General features: G+C 55.3%; 1 protein-coding gene across 2 annotated transcripts in view; it reads left to right on the plus strand.

Moving 5' to 3' along the window:
• The window catches only part of LOC111152376 (peroxisome proliferator activated receptor delta), a 77,693-nt gene extending 68,591 nt beyond the window's left edge, over positions 1-9,102 (plus strand). For both annotated transcript variants that reach the window (XM_022510901.1, XM_022510902.1), the window contains 5 exons: positions 3,304-3,458; positions 4,233-4,371; positions 5,648-5,850; positions 6,027-6,477; positions 7,227-9,102. In XM_022510901.1, the coding sequence (XP_022366609.1) occupies positions 3,304-3,458; positions 4,233-4,371; positions 5,648-5,850; positions 6,027-6,477; positions 7,227-7,474 (1,196 nt within the window). In that variant the 3' untranslated portion in view covers positions 7,475-9,102. The remainder of the gene's footprint in view (positions 1-3,303; positions 3,459-4,232; positions 4,372-5,647; positions 5,851-6,026; positions 6,478-7,226) is intronic.
• The last annotated feature ends 2,978 nt before the right edge of the window (positions 9,103-12,080 follow it).

The following is a 12,080-nucleotide window of genomic DNA, read 5'->3' on the forward strand; positions in this document are numbered from 1 at the left end:
CAGGTAGGGGGTGCCCCTGTCCCCCTCACTGGCCACCACCAAGCATCACCAACTGCTTTCAGGTTCTGCAGCCTGTGTCTATTCATGACCCAGGGCTAGGACAGCCACAGCCCAGTGACCTCATCCTCGCCCTGGGCCTGTTTCCCCACAGTCCAGTTTCTAGCACTTCCTTCTGAGATGTTCACCCCGCGCATCTCCTCAGGATCCGGAGCTCAGGCTGCCCCAGGGGCTGGTGGGGCTGGAGCTTCTTGGCTTCTCCCAAGGTTCCCAGTGATCCTAGTGCTCCTGAGCCCCAGGCCAGTGGCAGGCCAGGGGACATGAAAGGAGGCTTGCTCTGGTTCTGGGGACTCTCTGGGTCTCATAAGACATCCCCCCATTGAATTTCTTTCTTTTTTTTTTTTTTAAGATTTTATTTATTTATTGGACAGACAGAGATCACAAGTAGGCAGAGAGGCAGGCAGAGAGAGAGAAGGAAGCTGAGCAGAGAGCCTGATGCGGGGCTCGATCCCAGGATCCTGGGATCATGACCTGAGCCAAAGGCAGAGGCTTTAACCCACTGAGCCACCCAGGAGCGCCCCCCCCCACACTGAATTTCCATGAAGCTGTGGGGGAGGAGGTACAACCCAGGAGGAGGACACGTCACGGTCCCTGTCCGTGTGGGGTACACAGCTTGGGGAGTGCAGAATTGCAGCTTTCTGCCAAGCACTGTCCTAGCTCATGCTGCTGTTCACATGTACTTTCAGGTTCTAGGGCTCTTCTCTGTAGTACGCCTGTTTGTTGCTTTTCACCATGGCTCTCAGGTAGATGCTCCTGTCATCTCCATCTTACAGAGGAGGAAACTGAGGCCCAGAGGGCAGAGCTGGGGGTTGAGCCCAAGACACCAGTTTGAACTCAGTCACATTCTTAACCCTCATGCCTGCTCTTCCCGAGCATCTGGAAGCCGACTTGGAAGTCTCCCAAGGATCTCATCTTTGAGCCCAGAGAGGGGAGCAGTCACCTTTCCCAAGAGCCTCTTGCTTGAATGGTGGGCGCTTCCAAGTCCTGAACCACCTGCCTGCCTCTTGGCCTGTGTTGCCCCTGGCCACATCGTACTCCAGCTTTCTCACCTTGTTCTGGCCTCAGCTGGTCAAGGGCAGGTCTGGATCCTTCTCTGCACACAGCAGGTGCTCATCAAACGTCTGCTGAATGAAGGGAGAGGGTGGCTTGGCCACGTGCAGTGCAAATGCCTAGATGCCTGCCAAGCCTCTGGGGCCAGGAGGGAGAGCAAGGAGGGCACCACCAAGAGATCAGTGGTTGCGGACAGGACTCGTTGTTGGAAGTGAGCTCTGAGATCCAAAGGCGGTGTGATTAGAGATGTCCCCCGTCTAGCAGAGGAGGCAGACGTGTCAGCCACAAAAACGCAGCTGTTTACAAGAAGTGACACAAAGTGAACCTGCACACAGACCACACGGGTTGGAGGAGGAAGTGCCAGAAACCCTCCTGCTCGTCTCTACCAAGGATTCTCACACGTGATCTCATTTTCCCATTTTCCCATGACAGCTCGTACCGTGAGTTCTCTTGCCTCTCTTAGGCTGCCTCTGAGCGCAGCAGGGACTGCTCAGCCCCTGCAGCCAGTGGGCGCTGAGCGCAGGACCAACCCAGGGAGCTCGAAGTCCACTCACTCCACCAGAGTCAGTGCTCCGTGCCTGCTCCCTGTTCCGCAGCAGCACCCGGGGGCAGCATTCCTGCCCAGTGGCCCTTACATTCTGGTGGAGGGCCCCCAGCACTGAGTGAACGCACACGGACTGACGTGTGGTGGCAAAGGCTATGCAGAAAACCAGAGGGGCTCTGCCCTCCGGGGCACAGTGCCCAGGAGACGGAGGGAGCTCACTCTCCCCCATCTGTGGGCTGAGGCGAATGGTTACACCCCTCGGAATGACCGAAGGTTGGGAGTGAAGACCCTAGGAGGGACAGGCCATTTCACCTTAGGCCCCTGCCCTTACCAGCCCAGGAAGGGAGCAGGCTCCCTGGTGCTTTCTGGATGACAGACCAGGGACAATACCAGCCTGGGAAACGTTCAGCCTGGGCTCAGCTCCACGGCGTGAGTCTCCCTGAGGTGCCGGCCTGCTCTGAGCCAGTGATTCTCTGGTCTGGGGATTTGGCCCCTGCCCCTGAGGAGGTTGCTCGGTCATCAGGAAAGAGAGCAGAGAACAGCAGATTCTAGCCAGCGTGGCAGAGGCAGGACAGGCAGCATGTGGGGTCATGTGGCTGGCCCTGGGCCGGGGACACCAAGGCTCAGGCCGCGCTCATTGCTAAGTGTGCAAGGGAGAGATTCCAAAGAGAATCCCAGAGATTACCGCGTCATCTGACAGCACCTACCCCTGAAGTTATTGCCGTGGTCTAGTACTTTCCTTGCTTCCACCCATAACACTGGTTCAAACGTCCCATACACTTAATAGAAGAAAAAACCTGGGGATATTCAGTTTGCTGCCCAGTTGACCTGACTGATACTGCCTTCTTTCTGCTTGAGCAGGAAGTTTCGTAAGTGTGGCTTTGAGCTTCTTGGGACACCTGGGTGGCTTAATCATCTGCCTTTGGCTCAGGTCATGATCCCGGGGTTCTGGGATCGAGCCCCACATCCGGGTACCTGCTCAGCGGAAAGCCTGCTTCTCCCTCTCCTACTCCCCGTGCTTGTGTTTCCTCTCTGTCAAATAAATAACTTAAGAATCTTTAAAAGAAAAAAAGAACAGATTGGAACTTCTTGAGAGATTCTTTACAGCATCTCTGGAGCCCACCCAAGAGTCAAATTTCCCAGGAGAGGTGGATGGAGGGTTGGTCTCCCTCACACACATTCCGTACAACCCCACACGGGCCCAGACGGTGGAGCCTCTCACGCTACGAGAGCTACTTCTCAAGTTGAGTCTAAAGAGATTTTGTCTGCTTCCTCCTCTTGCTCCCTTCCCCCCAAAACATAGTCATCCTCCCCGATAAACACGCATGCACACACACCCCTCTTTCCTGCTCTGTGGTCAGTACAGCCCAGGAAGGCTCTGACTTCCCCCCGATAATGATAGCTGCCATTTCCCAAACACCTGCTATATGGCAGGTCCGGGGAAGAGCCTCATGTTCTCGATGAAGAAACCAACCCTCAGAAAGGTTGACTGCTTGCGGCACTTAGCTCTTAAGTGTCTGAGCTGAGTGAGGGCTGCTTGGGAAATGTGGGCTCTCCCCCACAACCCTCACTGTGCCCCTGTGGGCTCTGGTCACCTCCGCTGGCCCCTGTCCCAGCCAAACTGAAGGCATCCCTGTGTCATGTGTCCACAGACCTTTCCCGGAGCTCCTCGCCACCCTCCCTGCTGGACCAGTTGCAGATGGGCTGTGACGGGGCCTCGTGTGGCAGCCTCAACATGGAGTGCCGTGTGTGCGGGGACAAGGCATCGGGCTTCCACTATGGTGTTCATGCGTGTGAGGGGTGCAAGGTAGGGCCCGCGGCGAGTGGCGGTTGGCAGCTGGGGCTGTGTTTACATACATGGAGAGCTGACCGGCCAGAGAAGCCAGGCCCTCACAGTACCTGCTGCGGAATTCCCACCCGGGAGGCAGCCAGGCCCTTGGGCTCCTTCCAGGCCTCCGCTCTGGGTATGGCTGGTCCCTTGTTGGCCTGCCCTATTGGGCACCGCCCCAGCCCCTCGCATGGGCTGGCTGGCTGCTGGCGCCCTCTGGAGACATAGCTCTAGAACAGAACGAGGGGCTTGGGCTCAGCCATCAGGCTGATGGCAAGTGCTTCCTGCACCTCAAGGCCCAAGAGGGCCCCTTGGAGGGAAAAGAAAACTTACTTTTCTTTCTCCAGGGGTGCTTTTGGGTTCATCCTCCTAATTGCACACCCATCAAAATGGTACATATTATTTTACTAAACCACTGCCTAGAAAATACCTGGAACAAGATACATTTACGAGTAAACCAGGTTAGCCATGATACAATTTTATGTTACCAAACGCACAAAGAAGCACTTAAAGTGAAGAATTAGACAGATAGATAGATAGATAGATAGATACAGATATAGACAGATATATCTCAAAGGCTTTAGCGTTTTTTTCTATCTTCCCCCCCCCCCCCCCAAAAAAAAACCCCCCCCCCCCCCGTAACTTCCAAATTTCAGGAATTCTGACATTTACACACAGCACTGGGGCCCCTGACATCCCAGAATCCGGGGTGCAGAGCAGGATTCTCAGCTTTCTGTGACCCTCCCCCACCAGGGCTTCTTCCGTCGGACGATCCGCATGAAGCTGGAGTACGAGAAGTGCGAAAGGATCTGCAAGATCCAGAAGAAGAACCGCAACAAGTGCCAGTACTGCCGCTTCCAGAAATGCGTGGCCCTGGGCATGTCACACAATGGTGAGAGCCGGCCACACAGTATGGCCAGAAACCAGGCCTGGCGGTGGGGGGGAAGGGGTTGCTGAGGTGGGGTGAGGAGACCCTCAGAGCCATGCCCAGTGTGCAGGAATCCCAAGACCAAAGTGCCTTCCCCAGACGACTCCACATCCGCTTTGGGGCCCGGGCCCAGAGTGGTCACCCGCTTTCAATCCCCGAGGCTCACTGGGGATTGACCCCAGCTCCAGTCACATTGGAAACACCATTTCTAGCAACCCAAGCCTGTCTCAGATGACCTGACAGCATAAAAAGCCGCTGCCAAAGCCTGGGATCCCCTGGGCCCTTGCTGGTTAGTAAAGGCAGGCAGGAGCCATGAGTGACCACAGGTGTCCGCTGCCGGCAGCCAGGCAGGAGTTTTCTGGAGTCTGGCCACTCCTGGGAGACAGAGACTGCCCTGCACTTTGGGCCTCCTACGGTATTGTCTTCAGACCCCATACAGTAGGATTGCACAGAGCCCATCTGCCCCCCACTTTGCCTGTCTTGAGTCAGAGCCCCCCTCGGGGGATTCAGGAGAGCTTTTTGTTTAAATGCCTCCACCCACAGCTACCCTGTCTTGCCTTTTAGATGGTGGCAGGACCCAAGCCCTCCATCTGCAGCCTTTCCTCCATGGTGGGGCCTGGCAGGTCTGGGGCTTGGTCCCTCCCTCCAGTCTGTATCTTCCCAGGCTCTGTTCCTTAGGTGGGCTGAGCAGATTTCCTAGGAGATCTCAAGGCCAACTCAGTTCTTCTCACTTCTTCTCTTAGAGAAGCCGGATTTGTATCCTGTTCATTACTAATAACTAATTTTTTAGTGCTTACTGTGTAAATATTCTTATTGAATTGTTTTGACAATCCAGTGAGATTTCAGTATTAGCCCATTTTTCTTATGAATAAAGGTGAAATAGCCTTCCTCTTCCTGCCTCCTGGAACTCAGGCATGGGCCTTTGACACCAGAGACTGTCTTCCCACCTGTCACACTGCACTGCCTTCCAGCCACAGTGGCTCAGCCAACTCCCTGAATTAGGGCTCTTATGTGCCAGGCACTATGAACAAGACAGAATCCCTGTCCCCCTGGAGCTTACATTCGGGAGGGGTTCCCCAATATTCCCGTGTGCTGGCTGTAGAGCTTCTGAGGGTCCTGGGCTCAAAAAGTGGGTCTCCATTTTTGGCGTCCGTACCTGTTGTGAGACAAGGAGGTTGGAGGTGTTGGCTCCCGCCTGGGCTCCTCGATGACTTCTCTTCACCCCCTACCCCACACACAGCCATCCGCTTTGGCCGGATGCCAGAGGCTGAGAAGAGGAAGCTGGTGGCGGGGCTGACGGCAAGCGAGGGGAATCAGCACAACCCACAGGTGGCTGACCTGAAGGCCTTCTCCAAGCACATCTACAATGCCTACCTGAAGAACTTCAACATGACCAAAAAGAAAGCCCGCGGCATCCTCACCGGCAAGGCCAGCCACACGGCGGTGAGTGTCACTGCTCGGCCTGGCTGCCCGCACTAGGCCCTGCCTGCCGCCCACCTGACTTCTGGGAGAACCGGGCTACTTCCTTCCCCTCACTTCGGGGAAGAGGCCGGGGGTATGGGGAGCACATGGGCGGGGGTCCTCCCAAGGCCTGGCCTCTAACGGGGCCTGGTTTTCAGCCCTTTGTGATCCACGACATCGAGACACTGTGGCAAGCAGAGAAGGGCCTGGTGTGGAAGCAGCTGGTGAACGGCCTGCCCCCCTACAAGGAGATCAGCGTGCACGTCTTCTACCGCTGCCAGTACACCACGGTCGAGACCGTGCGGGAGCTCACCGAGTTTGCCAAGAGCATCCCCAGCTTCAGCAACCTCTTCCTCAACGATCAGGTGACCCTTCTCAAGTATGGTGTGCACGAGGCTATCTTCGCCATGCTGGCCTCCATTGTCAACAAGGATGGCTTACTGGTGGCCAACGGCACTGGTTTCGTCACCCGGGAGTTCCTGCGGAGCCTCCGGAAGCCCTTCAGTGACATCATTGAGCCCAAGTTTGAGTTTGCAGTCAAGTTCAATGCCCTGGAACTTGACGACAGTGACTTGGCTCTCTTCATTGCGGCTATCATTCTCTGTGGAGGTAAGTGAGGCTGGGGCTGGTGGGCCTGCCCCACACACCCAGCCCTTCTGGGAGTTGGGCCTTTACCGCGGGGCACCAGGCCTGAACCCAAACAGTGTGGGGCGGTGCCCGTGTGATGTTGGCAGCACGACACACGAGGTGCCGATGGTGTGGAGGACCGGCTCCCTCTTCTCGATGGAGAGGAGGCAGACAAGACTGAAGAAATATGCAACATGTTCATGGGGATGATTCTTCGTATTTTGCCTCCACTTTTCAGATCCCAATGCAATAAATAGAATAATCATCACACTCACAGTGCTGTAGAGCTCACTTCGTACCAGGCACTGTTGTGGTTCCTTTTCCTAGATGATAACTCACTTGGTTCTCATGGCAGCCTGTGCAGAAGGCATTTCTGTCACCCCATTTTACAGATGACGGAACTAAAGTCAGAGAGGCTGCAGGGAGTGGCCAGTGCACAGTCTCCTTGCTAGTCTGTGGTGGGGATGCGGGTTGAACCCAGGCAGTGAGTCTCTTTACCATGAGGTCATACTCCCCTTTCTCAGAAGAGAAAACCAAAAAGGCAAAGGACATGGGCCGGGCCCTGGGGCAGAGGGATTAGAAGTCTCTGTGGAGCAGTCACTGACAGGACAGGGCTCGGGTCTGTCACGGCAGCGGGTCTGCTGTCCTCTGGGCCAAGACACCCACCCAGGGTAGAGGTAGGGGAGCTCCTCTGCGACTCCCTCCCATACCTCTGCCCTGTGTCCCCACAGACCGGCCAGGCCTCATAAACGTGCCCCAGGTGGAGGCCATCCAGGACACCATCCTACGTGCCCTCGAGTTCCACCTGCAGGCCAACCACCCCTACGCCCAGTACCTCTTCCCCAAGCTGCTGCAGAAGATGGCCGACCTGCGGCAGCTGGTCACCGAGCACGCACAGATGATGCAGCGCATCAAGAAGACCGAAACGGAAACCTCGCTGCACCCCTTGCTCCAGGAGATCTATAAGGACATGTACTGAGGGGGCGGGCCGCTGGAGCTGGGACATAAGTCACCCACAAGACTTTTCTGGACCGCAGCCTCCCTGCTCCTGCGCTCAGACACACGGCCTCCTGCTCCCCGCTTTCTCTGCCTCCCCTTCTTCACCTGCCTCTCTCTCAGATCCTCTTTCTTCTCTGATTTCCTTGCTCTCCCTCGCTCTCTCTTCCTGCCTCTTCCTTCCTCCCTTGCCTTCCTTTCTCTCTCTCCCCATCCCCATGTCTGTCCCCCTTTCTCTTTGTGAGAGACAGTTTGTGTTACTTCACCAGCAGCATGGAACAGGTCCTCTGCTTTCGTCCACCCCGTCCCCTGTTCCCCAGGAGCCGGGGGGAATGGGCCTGCCCTTTGCATCAACAGTCACCTGCAGGGGTGGGCGCCTCCCTTCTCCTGTCTGCACAGCAAAGGACTCGGGCCAGCCAAAGAAACACTAAGCTCTCTAGGCCCAGCTTCCTGGGGAAGCCATGCGGGGCCTGGGCTGATTGCAGCAGTGGACCCCGAGTCACCGGGGCCCTGCCCTGAGGGCCAGGATGCCTCCCCCAGACTGTCACTGCCCTCCCCTATCCAGCCAACCCCTCTCCAGCAACACACCCCAGCAACACTGATAGCAACACCCTCTCTTCTTTTCACCAGTTTGCCAGGCCAGTGTCACTGATGGTCCCCTGCGCTGGCCGCCAGGGGACACCCCCAGCCTGGAAGGAGACGGGCTTCCCCCCACTGAAGAGGAGCAAGCCTCAAGGGAGGTGGAGGTTGGCCAAAAAGGCAGCAGGCGGTGGACTTAATTCTGAGCCCAGGCCTGGGGGTCATCGGCACCCCCTCTCCTACCACTCTGCAGCAGCCACCAACCACGACTCCTGTTTCTCAGGAGTTCCTGGGCCTCAGCTTCAACCAGGAGCCCCAATGAAGCTCACGCACCTCCCCCCGCACGCACACACAACACTCCAGCATACACAAGCACTGAATCACTTTACCTGGTTCTGCACCCCTCCCTTCCCTTCCCCGAGGCAGATGGGCCAGAGGGCCCTGCGCAGGGGTGTCCTGCTGAACCAGCCCAGCACCTGCACAGTGGGGAGGTGCCCGGGGTAACTGATCCCGCTCAGTGTGACATCCGTTTGTCCCAACAGTCTTGCTACCCTCCCCTTCCCTCAGCCCAGCCAGTTTCTGGGAACTCCGCCTACACAGCCTCTGGTGACCCTAGGACCTTGCCAGGCCCAGTCCCACTTCTCTGGCCCTCAGGTCTGCCCTTCCCCTCCTCCCAGGTGAAGTACTCGGCCTCAGGGGAGGGACTGAAGCCCAGTTTGGATGCTGTATCTGAGTAGGAAGTCATAGAGCCCCCACCCCGACCCCAACCTGCTTCTCCAGGAAGGAAACTGTCCTGGAAGGGTCAGGGACTGGTGGAGGGTCTCTGAGAAAGGTTAGGAAAGACCTGAGTTTAGAGTCCTATCCGTCTGTCCCTGCCTTCCAGGCCTCGGGATCATTCTCTACTGACAAGATTCTTCTCTCTCCCACCCCCACGCTCAGCTGACCAAGGATTGGGGTTGGGGTGCTCCCTTTGAGCCAGCGCTGTGAAGGGAGGGATACTGTGCCTGCCCCCGCCCGCCACCCGCCACCACGCACCCCCTCCCCCACCCAGGCCTGGTGCTGAGGATACAGCTCTTCTCAGTGTCTGAACACAATCTCCAAAATCGAAATGTATATTTTTGCTAGGAGCCCCAGCTTCCTGTGTTTTTAATATAAATAGTGTACACAGACTGACAGAACTTTAAATAAATGGGAATTAAATATTTAAGAGTTGATGTAGGCCAACACTGTTTGTACAGGTTTTTTTCCCTGGGGGCTGATTGGACTCCGCCCTCTCTTCCCTATCCAGTGAGGAAGGGGGAAACTGGGCTGGGCAAATGAGACTTTGGGGTACAAGAGGGCTGATCTGTCTTTCCCCATCACCTGTTCCTCACCATATGTCAGCAAGGGCGGAGGACCGATGTCCCTGCCTTGCACAGAGCATCTGGGGGACAAGGGGGAGAACGGTATACGCGCCCTTGGTGCTGTGGTACCAACCTGGTCGGCGGGAGGAGGGCTGGGGAGGGTCTCCAAAGGGCCCTGGAGGAGGCACCACCCCCACAAGAGACCAGGGCTTTCCTCAGCCAGCACCCCAGTTTCCTCGTTTACTTCCTGGGGTGCCACCTTCACAGAGGCTCCGGGAGAGCCCAGCACTCTGAAACCCATGGGCTCGATGGCAGAGGCAAGTTCAGGGTAGACTCTGGTGCTTGTCCAGCCAGGAAAACAAGCACCCCAAAACATTTCAAAGTGGGGAATTTACTATAGGAAAATGTGACTGAACTATTGAAAGGAGTGAAAGATCCAAAGAGGAGAAATTGAGGCCATCCATTAGGAGCTGGGCAGATGCTGTCAGCCCCAGGGCTGTGTGGGAAGTGGGATCATCTAGTGGCCAACATCATTAGAATCCCCAAGGACACTGCAGGAATGGGGAGCCTAAAGCCACCCGCTGGGGTGACTGCAGAACCAGAGTCCACACAAGACATTGAGGGCTGCCAGGGTGCTGGCAATCACCAATGCTGCTCTGTCCCGGGGACCTCATCCCCTGAGCAGGAAGCCTGGAGGGCCAACTCAGCCGCTCCTGCCAGAAGCGCCGTCAGAGTACAGGCTGGAGAGGCAGTGTCTCCCTTCCTCCTGTCTTCCAGTCAGCTCCCTGGACCTCCCATTGAAAAAAACAACCTTAAAGAAACCTGGGAAATGTAGTGTGCAGAATTCCAGCCCCGAAGGTACAGAGCAGCACAGGAAGGAGTGGGAAAGGTGCCCAGAGCCCGCGATAAGCCAGCACAAGTACAGACACCAGCTCGAGGTGAGCGGCCCCGGTAGGCTCAAGCTTAAGGCTATGGCCAAGTCTGACACTTGCCTCCCTGTTTCTCTGTTGCTGACCACAGCGATCTGAACCCTGTCAAGTCCCACAGGGTTCATCTCAGTCAGGAGAGTGACAGTCCCAGGAGAACAGGAGGACCTGAGGAGGAGGAAGAGGAATGCTTGGAACAGGGGTGGCTCTGAAATTGGTAGTCTTCCTTATGATGGAATCTTCTGGTTTGCTTGATTTATTTTGCTCATGTCAAGTGGAAGACTGCTTCAGTTGTTAACTCCCAGTCCTCTAACCAGTGCTCAGGAGGTAAGAATACAGGATACCAGATAACCAGATAGCGCTCAGTTCAGGGAGAAGGTACGTCTCGGTATGAGTTCTCTGTTAGTACCTGGCTTCCGGGGCTGCAAAGAGAAGTATTGTTAGTATCACTAAGTGATATTCTTTATTAAGCACCTATTTCGTGCCAGCCGTTCTACATACTCATCTCTTAATTCTCACCACTACCCTACAGGCAAATATCACCTGCCCTTCACAGGTGAGGACACACAATGAGATTAGCAGGTGTGCCTGGGGCCACTCAGCTGGGAAGAGGCATATTGATCTGGGGCCTTAGGACCCCTGATTCTTCCCCAGGAGTAAAACTTGGGGAGCAAGTCCATCTCTTTTTAATGATGCTCAGGACAAATGAATCGAATATTTAGACTAAAAGAGAAGAAAGTGACCTTAAGAGAATTAGGAGCTACTACCTCTGTAATAGCTTTTTAAAACTTAAGCACTAAGAGGCACCCAGGTGTCTCAGTTGGCTAAGCGTCTGCCTTCGGCTCAGGTCATGAGCTCAGGAGCCTGGGATCCAGCCCTGCTTTGGGCTCTCTGCTCAGTGGGAAGCCTGTTTCTCTCTCTCCCCCATGGTTGTGCTCTCTCACTCTCTCAAATAAATAAAATCTTTTAAAAAAGAAGAAGCAGGTTAGACACCACCAAAGAAGTAATTTTTGCACCTCACGAAAGACATATCGAAATTACCTAGAAAATAGTATGGGAAACCTCAAGATGGAAAACATCAGCAGGAAGAATAGCAGTACAAATTCTTAGACACTGAAAAGGGAGTAGAAGTTGGTATGATCTTGAAAAACAGCTTGGCAAAACCTAGTACACTTAAAGTGCCTGTGGCTGCTGGGGGTGTGGGGTGTGGTCAGGGAGGTTCCATCCCTCAGAACCTAGCCATTAGTTGCCATGGCAGCAGGCCTCCCAGACCACTTCCTCTCAGGAAAGTGCTCTTGCTGAAGGCAGCTGCCTTGCCGGGATAAGTCCACCCCCCAGGTGCAGCCTATAGCCAACATGGGGGTATGAGGCCAAGCCACCTAGCCCCAGTATGGGACAGCTTGAAGGATCACCCCAGCGCCAGAGGCAAGGCTCCACTGCAACTGCCTTATAGTTAAACTTCTCGCTCTACCCCAGCCTGCCTCCTTCCAATTACCTACAGCTGTTGCTCCAAAGAACACCCGGCCCTGAGTGTCCTGCAGATAAACCTCCAAATGTACTTCCTGGAGAAGCCAACCTGACCCCATAGTCTGGGGTGAAAACCCCCAAATTACACAGCAGACTCCCATAGGTTTTCACTGCAGCAATAACAAAAACTTGGAAACAAAAGAGCGTTCATCAATAGGAAAATGGATACACTTGGGCTCAGTCATACACAGTCAATAAATACACTATTTACACA

This window comes from Enhydra lutris, unplaced genomic scaffold (genome assembly GCF_002288905.1).
Source record: "Enhydra lutris kenyoni isolate GAN:26980312 unplaced genomic scaffold, ASM228890v2 scaffoldscaffold28, whole genome shotgun sequence".
Classification (NCBI taxonomy): Eukaryota; Metazoa; Chordata; class Mammalia; order Carnivora; family Mustelidae; genus Enhydra; species Enhydra lutris.